Here is a 15,085-nt window from a genome sequence, read left to right on the forward strand (position 1 = left end):
CTTCCACTGCTGCTGACACGTATTTCTGAATATTTTGTGCATTGTATCTTTCTCTGCGGTGATTGCAGGTCATTAAGTGGAAGTTTAGTCAAAACCTAACTAACTCTAAACTTCTATTTGCCATATTGGAAACCTATTCTATATAGCCCTGTAAAGAAAAAAATTGCTTTACTTACCTGTTCTGCAGCCGATCCGGTCCCATGCTGAGCTGTCAGTGGCAGCTTTAGTGTGTTGGTGTGTGCAGAAGAGGCAGCCGCCAATGGAAGCCCCATAGCAACTCTATGGGTGAAATCATATTCACAGTCGTCAGTTCTCTCCTGCACACAGCAGCTGCCACTACAAATCGGACCGTAGTGACTGAACAACAGGAAAGTATAGCTATTTATTCTTTATAGGACTAAATAGATTAGGCTTAGATTATAGCAGAGAGTAGGTTTAGTGTCTTTAAAGTTAGTTCAAGATAGTCAACCCTATAATGAAAATGACTTCTAATTCTTTCCCCCTTACCCAATACAGCCAATCCCTGCTGTATTCAAGCGCCAAGTTGCCTGAAAATCTTCTACATACATCAAACTGCCAGGTGCTACATACTACTGCTGCACCACTGCCACAGACTGCTGCATCACTACTGTGTCCAGTACTGATATAAGGGCCAGCAGAAGGAAGCACAGTGTGCAGATTTGGACAAGGCACCAGACACTCCCTAACTGCTGGATGCTAAAGAGCCAGCACACACCTTCTCAAGAGAGACAAGAATGGTAGGACAGGCTGTGGGAAGGATAATTAAGTCTCTTTCAATGCAGGGTGGCCCGAGCCCTGAAGACTCAGGCCACCAAGAGTCTTCAAAACTGCAGGATGTCCAAATACAGCTTACTGCCACAGGACATCTAAAATATGCCAGGCATTCCAAAACGCCTGGTAACAGAGTAATGGTATGTCATGTAATATAACATTTACAGGACAGACTTTAGACAGGATCTGTGTCAATGGCCTCAGCCTTCCCGATATGAAATGATGGCACGTGTGCACAGGATGATTTGTAAAAAAAGAATGACAAGGGATTGTATAGCACTGTTCAGACCCTAAATATTCTCAAACATTGGCAGCACATATTAGCAACAGATAAGATTTTCTGGAGTTGTTCTTCAATGTCCAAAAGCAGCAGACCTTAAACACTCTAGGAATTACTGTGCAATAATGTGTGAATGCAACATCACTTTTAATATAGGAGCGTATATTTTTTTTCCCCCTAATCTTTAAGCCACTTCATTTAATAACAAAACTTACTCTAAATCAGCTTAACTTGCATCCCTGTGAAAATGTGAAGATAAAAGGAAATAGTTTTTCAGAAGCAGTATTAGGATTCTGTGGAAATACCCCGGACAAGCTTGTGCCATGATGGGTTCCAAAGTGGATTATTTTTATCTCCTCCACAGAAAAAAAAAGGCCAAAACACAAACAAAATCAGTCAGCACTTTCTAAAAAGATAAACAGTTCAGTCTAAACTTTGCAACAACATTCAGACAATAGACTAAATCGCTGTAACTAATTATAGGAGCATTTACGTTGGTTTGCGCCAGAAAAAAAAAAAGGAAAAGAAAATTCTTTTAGAATTCTACTACTTATTAATGTGCTGTGGAAGAAACTATCAATAATATAGGAAGGAAATGTGAAATCTCACAGCTTTTTAAATGTTATTTTTGGATAAGAAAAACAAAACTATTTCCATGGGAGGCTGATGTATTCAAGTAAATATAGCATATGCTTTTGAATACTGTGTATCAGGGTTTCTTTTTAGCACATAAACTGAGTAAAATGTACGTAAAGGGCCTTCCCTTTTTAATGAGATTGGTAAAGGGAAATTGTTAGGATGGCCGCTATGATCCTCTGTTGGAGGTCTATCCCGCCCAAACCTAGAAGTGTAGAGTACACCAGTTCCATACAGTGCAATGCTTGTCCCAGACCTAGAACTGCTTTTACACATGGAAACAAGTAAAAACAACATCTTCTTTAGGGACAAACAAATCTTTGTGAAGGCCAGTTAATTTGCCCCCCAAAAAAATGTAACAGCCAACAGTGTTCAAACAGTTCCTGATGCTATTCCACATTAGTTGTGATCAGAACGGGAACGACTATAAAGGCTTATATTATAAACAATAATATTATCTGCAGAAAAGGGCTGGGTTAGACCCACTCTGCTAATAAACTGTGTACAATGTGCTCCCACATTTTGAGGCTGAAGAATATCCATTTGAATATTCAAAAGTGATGACCAATGATGGGATTACTCCAGGGCCATGTGTATGAGGCTCTAAAATTATTGTTCATCTTGAATCCCTGCTCTCCCATCCAATACATATCAGAATATGCCACCCATCACTAAAATAAACAAAACTGTCCTCAGTAAAGAGATGGTTGCTAGTAAGATTTAAAAAACATCATGGAGTGGATTACTTTGGCCACCAAATATTTTTTTTTTGGTGACATTAAGTAATGTCTGGATTTTTTTTTTAAACTACAGAAAGGGAAAGTAATGTCTGGATTTTATTTTTTTTTTTACTACAGAAAGGGAAAAAAAGTCTAAAAAACGTTTTAAAACAAAAATCTTCCCCCTCTGTTTTCTAGTATTAAGCATATCAAATAAAAATGCTAGGACACTACAAACACTCCCAAAATGTATCCTTTTTGGAAAAAAGATATCTCGAGGTAATCTTATTTTTTTGCCACATTATTTATTTGTAAATGAAGAAAATATGTTTGTATTGAAGGGATTAAAAATAAATTAAGATGCTGGCACAAATTGCTCAATTGAATATTTCACAATCTAAAGTGTCTTGTAATAAATTTGAGGCTCTGTCTATTTCACCTTATTATCTCTCTGCCCTCCTTTGGTCTTGAACTCTTGATCAATCTCCTATAAGGATCTTTCTCCTTAGCGACATGGTAGTGCAATCCATAAACTTATGGTTTGGTTTCTAAATAAAGTGAAACATAACTTCAGAAGCTCCACCTAGAGCAATATTCCTTGGAGAGCCTTTTTTTTTTGGTCACCTTTCCTATCCCAAAGCAATTTAGATGGTGGATATCCAACTCTCTTACAAATCTTAAAACCCTTTGGGGCAATTCAGATTTTATTTATTTTCCACAATTTCAAAAACTTAAAACAAGCTCCTATGAGAGAATACGTTAAGTATTTTCAGATTACTCATTTATTAACCACCACCTACCCCAAATCCTGTTCCTCCCCTTTATCTCCTAAAATATATGGGCAAATATGCACAAAAAAAGCAGAGAGATAAGGGTTTGGTTTTACAATTATATAATTATCCTTTATCCTTTTATACCTCAATTATCAAAATGGGAGAAGGATTGAAACCAGCAGTTTTCAGCGCAGAATCTGGACACCATGTTGGAAAATCTGTGTAAATGTACCAGTTCTATCTCTATTAGAGAAACAGCCTTTAAGCTTGGTACCCGCTGGTACTATACCCCTTTTTGCCTCCATTCTATATTGCCTATGGTACCCAGTACCTGTTTTAGAGGTTGTCCCTGTCCTGGTTCGCTAAACCATATTTTCAGGGAATGTGCAATAATTCCCCTCATCTGGAAGAAAATCATAAATATTTCATCCCCTGTGGCAGGCCAGGCTGTATAATTGAACCTGCCTAATTATTCTCAGAGACTTAACATTTTTTGTGTAGCATGCATATAGTCAACAGCCCCCAACTGGAGATCACCCAGTGTTCAATTTTCTCAAATTCATTCTGGGAGAATAACCTTAAAAAGCTGCACTTAACTCAAGGTGGTAAACTAAAAATGTAAGATGGATAGCAAAATGTTAGTCATCAATGCTTGATCGGGCACAAACGACAAACAAATGAGTTTAACTTCAATTCAACAATTGTGTTTAAAATTAATCTACATACACATGAGCCTTGCTGCCCACTTCAATCTGAAATACACCTTAAAAGTCCCATGAGCAAGGGACAATGGTAGGTCTGGCTGCTAAATTTGTAGACTTGTTTTTACTCTCCAGACCTAGCACTGCACTAAAACAGAAAGGAGTGATGAGCCATTGGGCACTCATAGCCTTCTCTCTCTTTTTTCCTAAATAATTGCCCAACCAAGCTAGGGTTGGGAGCTTGTAAATTGTAGGAGATGGCAGATGTTAGTAGGAAGCAAACAGGCAAAAGCAAAGGTGAACAACTCTAGGCAAAACTATTTTTTTTGGCTGAGTGGTAAATCTATAATGATCATATTGCTGTATGTGTCTCCATTGGGGTGATTTACCCTCAATTACTTCTCCCGAGACACCGGAATTTTAAAAGTACTGAAACAGGTGTCACTAAGACAAGAAGATACAGAGAGCAATTAAAACAAACAGTCTCCCTCTTCCACTTCACCAAAAATGTTTTGCTGCAGTTTGTGTCCACATGGTAGATTTCTCCTCACTAGCTGTCCCTGTGACAATCTATTGTCTTGACCCAGGCAGCAATAAGAGGTTTTTACCATAACCGTTTTATCCAAACAAACAAATTATTTTCTTAATTTAATGAAAATTGAATGGAGTTGGGATTTTAAGCACTAGACATTCTTCTGAACATACCTCTTGTAAATGGTATGCAATTAATGCGGTCTTATTGGCTTTTCATACACTCACCAGCCACTTTATTAAGTACACCTGTTCAAATGCTTGGCAAGACAAATTGCTAAACAGCCAATCACATGGTAGCAACTCAGTGCATTTAGGCATCAAGATGTGGGGAAGACAACTTGCTGAAATCCAAACCAAGCACCAAATGGGGAAGAAAGAAGGGATTTAAGTGGCTTTGAACATGGCATGGTTGTTGGTGTCAAAAGGGCTTGTCATAGTATTTCACAAACTGCTGATCTACTGGGATTTTCACAACCATCTCTAGGGTTTACAGAGAATGGCCTGAAAAAGAGAAAATATCCAGGGAACAGTAGTTGTGTGGGCAAAAATTCCTTGTTGAGAATGGACAGGCTGGTTTGAGGTGATAGAAAGGAAGCAGTACCTTGAATAACCACTCGTTACAACCAAGGTATGAAGAATATCATCTCTGAACGCACAGCACATTGAACCTTGATGCAGATGTGCTACAGCAGCAGAAGACCACACTGGGTGCCGCTCCTGTCAGCTAAGAACAAGAAACTAAGACTACAATTCGCACAGGCTCACCAAAATTGGAGAATAGAAGATTGGAAAAACATTGCCTGGTCTGATGAGTCTCGATTTCAGCTGGGACGTTCAGATGGAAAGGTCATAATTTGGTGTAAACAACATGAAAGCATGGATCCATCCTGCCTTGTATCAACGGTCCAGGCTGGTGGTGGTGGTATAAGGGTGTGGGGAATATTTTCTTGGCATACTTTGGGCCCCTTGGTACCAATAAAGCATTGTTTAAACGCCACGGCCTACCTGAGTATTGTTGGAGACCATGTCCATCCCTTTATGAATACAGTGGACCCATCTTCTGATGGCTACTTCCAGCAGGATAATGCACCATGTCACAAAGCTCAAATTATCTTACCACTGGTTTCTTGAACATGACAATGAGTGCACTGTACTCCAATAGCCTCCAGAGTCACTAGATTGCAATCCAATAGAACACCTTTGGGATGTGGTGGAACAGGAGATTTGCATCATGGATGTGCAGCCGACAAATCTGCCCCAAATGCGTGATGCTATCATTTCAATATGGACTAAAATCTCTGAGCAGTGTTGCCAATACATTGTTGAATCTACACCACAAAGAATTAAGGCAGTCTTGTAGGCATAAGGGGGTCCAAAATGGTACTAGCAAGGTGTACCTAATAAAGTAGCCCATGAGTGTATATTACAGGAAGAAAAGAGGAGCAGCTTCTGCTGCCCAGGTCATAGAACCTGGGACTTGTTTTTTTTAAAATAGGTAACCCCCATGGTATCATAAAAATATTTTAAAAAGTTGAGCTAATTAAGACCAACTCTCTTTTGGTGTGCAGAGAGAGACCCTGGCACAGAGAGATTTTGCAAAATGTCTAACGTGTGTAATAAATGTGGGGCAGTGTGCACCAAATTCAAGTATACATTTCTAAACAGGTATATGAATTTGGCGAACGCTGCAACACTTTTAGAGCGTGCATGAGACTATCTCGTAACATCTGTCTGTACCAGTCTGTATGAATGCTAGAGAATAAGTCTTTCAAAACATAAAAACAGCGCTAGCATCATATAAATGTACAAAAGTCCAAATTAATCAATATTTTGTGCTCCAATCTTCTTAACAGTGCAGAAGTGCTCCACATAAATTCATTCCGTGATGTGACACACACCCCCTTTGTGTCCCTCCTTACCAGAATCAATGGACCCCCAGCTTTTTAGTCTGGGATTCAAACAGGCTTGGTTTAATTAAGACTGATGGGTCACAAGGAACGGATCAAGGACTCCCCAGTAGCCTCTTAGATGATCCAAATAATCCTCAAGTGCAGAACAAAGAGAAGGAGCCAATAGTGAAGTACTGCAGGGTTGCAGTTTAATTGCGCAGTAAAAACCTACTTACAGGGCAATAGATAAACATGAGCACGTAAATTGCAAGATGCTTCGGCGAACGCCGTAACTACCATGCAATCCACGGCAACCGGAAGTTACGTTGTTAAAACTCGGAACCGGAAATTGCGTCAATGTGTTTTGCCCTCCCATAGGGCGTCATCAAGGACCTGGGAGCTGACTCGAGCCACCCATTCATACAGTACAGAGAAACAGAGCTGAGGATGTCAATCACAGACTGTACACTTCCCTTGTTACCATGTTTCTCTTGGGGTCAGGAAATCTCATCAGAAGTGACTTACGCTTATAGCAGAGGAGGGAAACAGCAGAAAGAACTGAAACTTAGTGCTCTGGATTGAGACAAGTACACACTATAGAAGAATATGCTTTGCTCATGTCTAAGGTTTACAACCACTTTAAGCTTTGTAAATAAAAGCTAGAGGATGACTGGTTGCCATACACAACTGCTCCAGATTCTTGATACTCCGTATGAGATCTGGAAGCAAGTAAAGCGGCAATGGACATACCTGTACATACATAGTTACATTGGTCCAACTAGGTAGAATATACCAATACCTGGAATTATTCTTTAAGGCAGCAGTATTTGTCAGTGTTCCTTTTAACCTGCCTCATTCTAAGCTGATTAGCTATCCCAATTAATATCAATTTGGTTTTACTTTGAATTATTGCAATTGCTTGTAAGGTAGAAATGTTCAATTTGTCCTAGAGTTCAATAAAGACTGCTTTACAAGAGTTAAACAGTATAGATGAAGAGCTAAAATTACAAATTTAAAGTAATTTGATAAAAATTCATACATTTATAAACAGATATTTAGGATGACAGTGACAAGATATGCGCAAAGAACACACTATACCTGAAAAAGTCTTGTAAAAATATCAAATTCAAAAACTGAAATGTAATCATTGCATGTCAAATCAATTGTAGATTTTAAAGCCATTGCTTCCAAGCCTGATGTGATCTGATGTACTTCATGAAGGCACTGTCTAAATACTTTCCATGGCACAATGGTTCTGTGAAGGGAGGGAAAGAAAACCATTAAGTTTATTGTGTACTAATGTATAGATACAGTGTACAGAAAATAAACAAACATATATATGGAGTAAAACATTTATACCCTTAGTGCCGGTTCACACTGCAGCGGCACAACTTCGGGGGCGACCTGTGAAGTCGCGTGCACCGCGACTTCGGCGCGACTTGCACGGACTTCATAAAATTAATGTCTATGCAAGTCGCTCCAGGTCGCCCCGAAGTAGTACAGGACCCTTTTTCTAAGTCGGAGAGACTTGTGTCGCTCCTATTAGAACCATTCCTGTACTACACAATGGACCGCGACGGTCCGCGACTTGTCAGGCTGACAAGTGACCTGACAAGTCGTACTAGTATGAACCGGCACTTAAAAGGAAGGGTACATTTTAAACCATGTACGTTTTAGCAGTTGGAAGTATTCCTGACATTAACTTTTTCTTCAGTGCTTATGAATACCTACAATATTATAACAATTTTTTAAATGTCTTTTTTCACCTGTATAAACATTAATAAAGGAAACTTTGACATCCCACTACCCCCCAAACCAAGGAGAAATATTGCCTATCCGCGTATCCTCAGTTTTTTTTTTATAAAAATGTTATTAGGTTTTACAGTAGAACATACAGCAAACGGTAAATCAAGCTTGGTGTACAAACGAACAAAACATACGATTTAGATCTATACATGAAACGCATGGGATTCGGTTCAAAAGGGAAGAAAGGAAGAGGGTGGATTGTGGAAGGAAAAAAAAAAAGGATATCCAGGGGAAGGAGGGAAAAGAAGGAGGAAGAGGCAGATAATGGGGGAGAGTAAGTAAGGAAAGGATAGGGAGGAAAGGGAGGGTGAAGGGGAGAAAAGAAGGAAAGAGAAAAGAAAGAAAGGAATAGAGAGATTATACTTTAGACAAAATATGCCAATAAAGCGAGCTTTCATAAGTATATACAAAGTAGTACATGAAAACATCTGAGAGCAGCCCCCAAGAGAGAAGTATTAAGTTAAATAAATTAATTATTTAAGAAATGTATTTAAGTGCGGATAGAGGAAACTGAACTTTGGAGAAACTGGGTTTGGCCTAAGTTGGGTTGTGACCAGCCAGATCAATTGCAACTATAGAAGGTCCAAACTTGGGGAGAGCGAAAATGCAAGAATGAGGAATAGGAAGATTGCAAGAGATCCTAGCTTTGATGGAGTATGAACCACAGAGAGAGTTCGGAGAGGATCTTTACTTGGTATGTGTCACAGTCTAAGAGAGATTTAATGCCCTAAGAAGCTAGAGGTAATGACGTGGTTTGTAGGTTAGCAGCATGAGGGAATTTATCCAAGAATGGAGACCATTTATGCTGGAATCTAAGTCGTTTACGCTGGGCAGAGAAGAGCAGGTCCAGTTTCTCCAATCCAAGGAGGTTTGTGAGATCCAATGCAACATCGTGTATGTTGGGAGGGTCCAGGGAGATCCATTTCTTAAGAATGGCCCTTCTGGCTGACATGTAACATGTAACAAGCCATGCTTTGTGGTGACAGAGAATTCTGAGCTGTGGGCCTGCAAGGTTTTGATTCACTGTGTCGAAGGAACCAAACAGGAGAAGATAGACATCATTATGAGGATCAAGGCTGATAGCAGACTTGACAAAAAGTTCTACTTGTTTCCAATAGTTTCGTATGTGCGAGCAAGACCAAAGTTTATGTAGGAGAGATGGTTTGGAAATTCCACACAACTGACAAAGGGATCGTTCAGGGGCTTCTTTAGAGTGCAGATGTGGTATATAGCTTCGGTGAAGGACTTTGAACTGCTGCTCTTGCCAGAATTCATTGGCTACAAAAGAACAGGTGGTGCTGTAGCCCGAGAGGGTGAGCTTGTGGATATCTGGCAATTGCAGCGCTTTAATCCAAGTGGAAGGAAAGGAAAAGTCACTGGCCGATAAGAATATCCTCTGTTCTTAATGGAGCTCATATTGCACAAGTTATTCAGACTTGAGGATCATAAGAATAGAGGGAAGGGACCTATATCCTGTATTAAAGGTGCAAATAAGTGAACCACAATAAATAATGATATAAAAACTTCAATCACTGAAAGGAAACCGATAATAAAAGTGAAAGTGAATCAATGTGCACTGTGTCAAATCTGATTCAGTATAAAAATCTGATCAGGAGAGCATAAAAAGTGGTAAAAGACACACTATAAATAAATAAGTGCGAAAAAGAAAAATATATAAAGAGTATAAATACCCCCAAAAAGCAAAAAAGCTGGGGGGGTAAAAACAGCAAATACTACAAAGGTTAAAAGTCCTTTTAAAGCAATAATGATGTAGTATACAAAAGTTCATAAAAGAGGCGATGATCTTAGTAACAAGTGCTGGTGTCTAAGCAAGTTGCCAGATGACAGGCTCCTTAATCCCTTCTTGACAGCCAGCATCAAGCATCAATGGATATATTGTCCTCAGCAGGGTTTGTGGCTCAGACCATAGATAAAAGGAAGGACTTCATAGGGTAGTAAGTTTGTAATACATTTATTGAAAAAAACATAATAAACTCACATTTCAGAATATGAATAACAGCGTAGTAGCGTGGCAGCGGTATGGCAGTGAATACCGGTAGCTTCCGGTCTCGGCCGAAGACCGGAAGGGACATCAGACGGCTTCGTCACAGCACAACGTGACTTTATCAAGGGTTTTCTATCACACTCTACTCTGCCTGGTTTCTATATCTTGTGTATGGTCAGCGCTTAGGTCTTATACTACCTATATATCCTGTATTATATTCCAAGAAAAGGATTTTTATGGGCAAGACAAAAATCCTATTTTCTTAATTGTACCTTATAGAATACAGGGTTTGTTTATTAAAACACTGGGATGTCCGAAAATCTAAGAGACCCACAAGGAAAAAAACAAGAAGTTAACAGGGCAGCACAAGGGAGCCTACAGTGCCACCTGAAGAACCTTACAACAGAAAAGGACTTCTAAACATCCACCTGGTAAAACCCAATGAACATGTGAACAGAGGACCAGGTAGCAGTCTTGCACCTGGGCAACAGCTGACCAAGCCAGACGATTGAGATCTCATGGAGTAACTGAGGTGCATTAAAGGAGTAAGCAACACCCTGCATAAAACCTTCACAAGGGAGTGAAAGCCACTTATCTCTAAAAAAAAAAAATAATTGTTAAGGCTTAAATTTGACCCTTGCTGGTATTCAAGGCAAGATGTTGATCCAGACCAGATTAGAGGAATTGTCAAACAAAGTACTTTCTAGGTTAGGAATTCCTGATGTCTCACCATGTGAAATACACTTTCCAGGCGCAATGGTAGACTTTACGAAAAATTTACATCCTAGCCTTTAAGGGAGCAATTCTATCAGGTAGTCGCTTATATTTTACTCAGGACTTGGGCTTTAATAGCCAAGTCATCAAAGCCAGCGACCAAGAAGCAGGATGGTAACCTGATCTTGGAAGGCCCGTTGATAGTCAACCAGAAGCCGGATGAGGTTCAAGTACTACAGTACAGATATGTGGGTCAGTTCAGTGCAATGAAAATTAGTCAGATAAAGGGCAATATCCTTGTGCTGCCCTTCACCTAGCACCAATATATGTGAGAGCAAGCAAACACTAAATTGTGATTTACACACCAAATAAAGACCTCTATTAATGCAGTACTCTCCCCTCTCTGAGGTAGTCCAACCAGGACACAACACATCTGGTGGGGTAGGTCCAGTGATGACATCATGCATGACATATTGGCCAAGCATTGCCAGTACCACTGGCTTTATGTACACAAGGAGTGGTGACAAGCAGCCTGCAAAACAACTTGTACAAATGCTGACTAATTGCATCTAACCAATCTTTTAACCAATATTTTATAGTTATAGCCTTTTTCTGTTTTTGTTTTTTATCTCTCTAGTGGAAGTAAGAGCTTGAGACCCTGCTGAGGAGCATTGTGAAATTGGTTGGCTTCACACAGGCTGTACTTGACCTCCTATACTATATGGGGTTAATGGGTGAAAGCACGTGTAAAAAAAGGGGGGGGGGGGAGAATTTGGGACTTTGCATGAGGCGCACGGTGGGATATGCCGTGTGTCTCCATCCCTATTCAATTGAATAAAAAAGAAGAGGTTGGGACTTCAAATAAAAGACATGACCAGGCTAGCAGGAAACAGTTCAATACATTTTTTGTAATGACCGAGAACAAAAAATAGACATGGCAAAGTACAAAGTAGTAAACAGACTAGTATGCTAGTATATAGTCCCCAGATCCGGTACACACAAAAACCAATATGACAGTTTGACATGAGTATGTATAATGATAGTTTGATCATAACATCAATGAACTCGACACGTATCGTGGACTAACTGTGCCACTTCATCAGGAGTAGATGTCAGATTCGTATCTAGGAAAGATTATATATATATATATATATATATATATATATATATATATATATAATGTGTGTGTGTAAAAAACAGCACAGTGGTGTTGTGTGAAAACTGGGCTGGGGAATAAAAAAGGGGGAAACAAGTCCCCAAAATGGCAAACCTTGCATTGCAATACAAAGTAGGTACTGTTACCGGAGATTACGCATGGCAAGTTTCCCACGGGAGCTGAGGGCACACAGGGCAGGTAGGCGAAGACGAAAGCACCACATACCAAGAAATGTGGACTAGGATAAATGAATGGTGCATAATACATATAAGCAGCAATAGGAGATAAATAGGAGATGTCAAAAAATAATAAATAAATATGTATAGTAAAACATATATATAATTGTATGTAAGTTAATGGGAATATCGAGTGCTGCTTTGTACATGCAAACGTGAATAAAATAGAAGAATGTAGGAGTAATGCCAAAACATGAAAGAATCAGGAGTGTATGGAGCAAATGTCCCAAGTGTGAATGGAGTAAAGTGTTGGAGGGTGAACAGCCCCAAAAATGTGAAGGGTCACTAAGAGAAATGAAACATAGTATCGGCATGAATTAGGGTCCAATAGAAATAGGGGGAGGTGAAGCAAAGACCCAGTGCAATGAGGCGGCACAATGGGTGAAAGCACAACCATAAAGCACATGTGGATGAGGATTTTGGGATTGTGCACGTAGAAGCAGTTTTGTGGCGACAGATGCAAAGAAAGGATTTGTTTGCACATGGAGTGCAAAGACTAGCATCACCGGTGTGACACCAAAGGGTTTGGATTGGGGCATTTTTGTACTATAGACTGTCTCCATCCTTTGATACATAACATTGATTTTGTTATATTTTATTTCAGCATTTATATTTTGTAATTATATAGGTTGAGTGATATACTATTTGCACTACTTTATTATTGGTTTTCACATATTTTGCTGTGGTATTGTTTTGGGCCATCTCAGAAAGGGTTACGGCCTTAAAAAGGGCAACAACTCAGGCTGCCAGTGATGGTCCAAACTAACATTGTCCTGACCATCAGGGGAAATGCAGGTCAACAGAGGTCCTCTGGGCGATGCACCTTGCGCTTATGATCTGCCATGGTGTGACAGAACTCCCCTCAACACACTGCAGGACAGGACCTACACTGTTAACACAACCTGTGCCTGTCACCGAAGGCAGCAGGGAGAAAAAAAGTAATGTCCCAAGGGATAGTGCATGTGGGAGACAAAGTCAGGTGTGTGTATGGGTCCCAAAATGGCTTTTACCTTAGCAATGAGCCCAAACTAGAAATAAGCCACATAGGCTCAGTGGAGACAACCTAGGGCAAAGGAAACCAAAACGGTTGCATGTTTAAACAGTGAGCAACCCCCCAGACTGAAATTATAGCAAGTACTTTGATCAAAAACCCATAGGGACTGAAGCAGCACACCTGGGCTCCCATTTAAAGGCCAGCCCCTACTCACAGCAGCCATTTTCAATTCTGCAAGTCCCCCAGGCAGATAGGCAAGGGGTTAGGGACAAGCCCTAAGCAGTAGTCCTTGTCCATCTGGCAGACATAGGTCTTCAGGAACAGGGTTTTACCACAATGGACCTGGGAAGCACCCTGTGGCTCAACGCATTGCAGCATGTGCCTAGGGAAGTAACAAATGCAAGATCTAGTGCCTGGAGGGCAGCATTGCAGGCCAGTCCTGCATCATCTTTGTGGCAAAAAAAGAGCGGAGACATAACTGATCCAGAAGCTCTAAACAGGATCCCCCAGTGGTTCTGCAGCACCTGAAAATCTAGAAAAAAATGTGTGTTGATAAAAAATGAAAGAGGGCTTGCTTCTCTCAGAGAAGATATCCTCTCCCTCCTTAGCTGGGAGTGAAAGGGGGTATACTGGGCTGCCAGTTTGGGCATATACTGCTGAAGTTAGTTGGCAGTATAACCCAGTATTTTAGAATTGATTCTTGCAATCTGTAATGTAAGATTAAAAACCTATTATGCTGTAAGCTAAGCAACACATACTGTATACTGCATTAACCCCCTAGCGCCTAAGCCTTTTTCTGACATATGTTGCTTACACGTTAAAATCAGCATTTTTTGCTAGAAAACTACTTGGAACCCCAAAACATTATATATATATATATATATATATATATATATATATATATATATATATATATATATACACACACACATATATATATACACACAGGGCTTTTTTTCTCAGAGATTAGGTGCAGGAACTCCCCCCTCCTAAGTTACTTTGTGTCTCCGCCCTCTACCCACCTCCGAGCACTAACCCTTGGTTCCACCCCTTCCAACCTCCGAGCACTATCCCTTGGTTCCACCCCTTCCAACCTCCGAGCACTGACCATTGGTTCAACCCCTTCCAACCTCCGAGCACTGACCCTTGGTTCCACCCCCTACCCAGCTTCCAGTACAGCCCCTTTTAGAGAATATAGAGTCAAGTATAATTTTGTATTGGAATGTATAGGATTAGGCGATAACAAGAAAAGCAATAAAATAGATCCCCACAGCCAGCAGCAATAGACCCCACCCCCAGCAGCAATAGAGCCCCAGCAGCAGCAAAAGATCTCCCAACAGCCAACATCAATAGACTCTAGCAGCCAGCAACAGTGGACCCCTCCCTAAACAGTAGATCCCTTCTAGTAACAATTAACCCTCGGTATCAAAAGATCCTCCAACAGCAACAATAGATTGCCATGCAAAAATAGACCCCCTCCAGCAACAGTAGATCCCCAGCAGCCAGCATCATTAGACCCTCCAGCACCCATTGGAGGTGCCGGAACTGCGTTCCCCCGCGTTCCCGCTGAAAAAAAGCCCTGTATGTGTAAATATATATATATATTATATATATATATATATATATATATATATATTTTTTTTTTTTTTTAGCAGAGACCCTAGAGAATAAAATGGCGATCATTGCAATTTTTTATGTCACACTGTATTTGCGCAGCGGTCCTTTAACTACCTCAATACTGGGCACTTAAACCCCCTTCCTTCCCAGACCAATTTTCAGCTTTTAGCGCTGTTGCATTTTGAATGACAATTGCGCGGTCATGCAACATTGTACCTAAACCAAATTTGTGT

General features: G+C 40.2%; 1 protein-coding gene across 1 annotated transcript in view; it reads right to left on the bottom strand.

Moving 5' to 3' along the window:
- The window catches only part of CBLB (Cbl proto-oncogene B), a 352,982-nt gene that overhangs the window by 183,496 nt on the left and 154,401 nt on the right, over positions 1-15,085 (bottom strand). Inside the window, exon 4 of the mRNA XM_082245962.1 lies at positions 7,423-7,579. Within this exon, the coding sequence (XP_082102088.1) occupies positions 7,423-7,579 (157 nt within the window). The remainder of the gene's footprint in view (positions 1-7,422; positions 7,580-15,085) is intronic.

This window comes from Pelophylax lessonae, assembly GCF_965119305.1.
Source record: "Pelophylax lessonae genome assembly, chromosome: 2".
NCBI classification, from domain to species: Eukaryota; Metazoa; Chordata; class Amphibia; order Anura; family Ranidae; genus Pelophylax; species Pelophylax lessonae.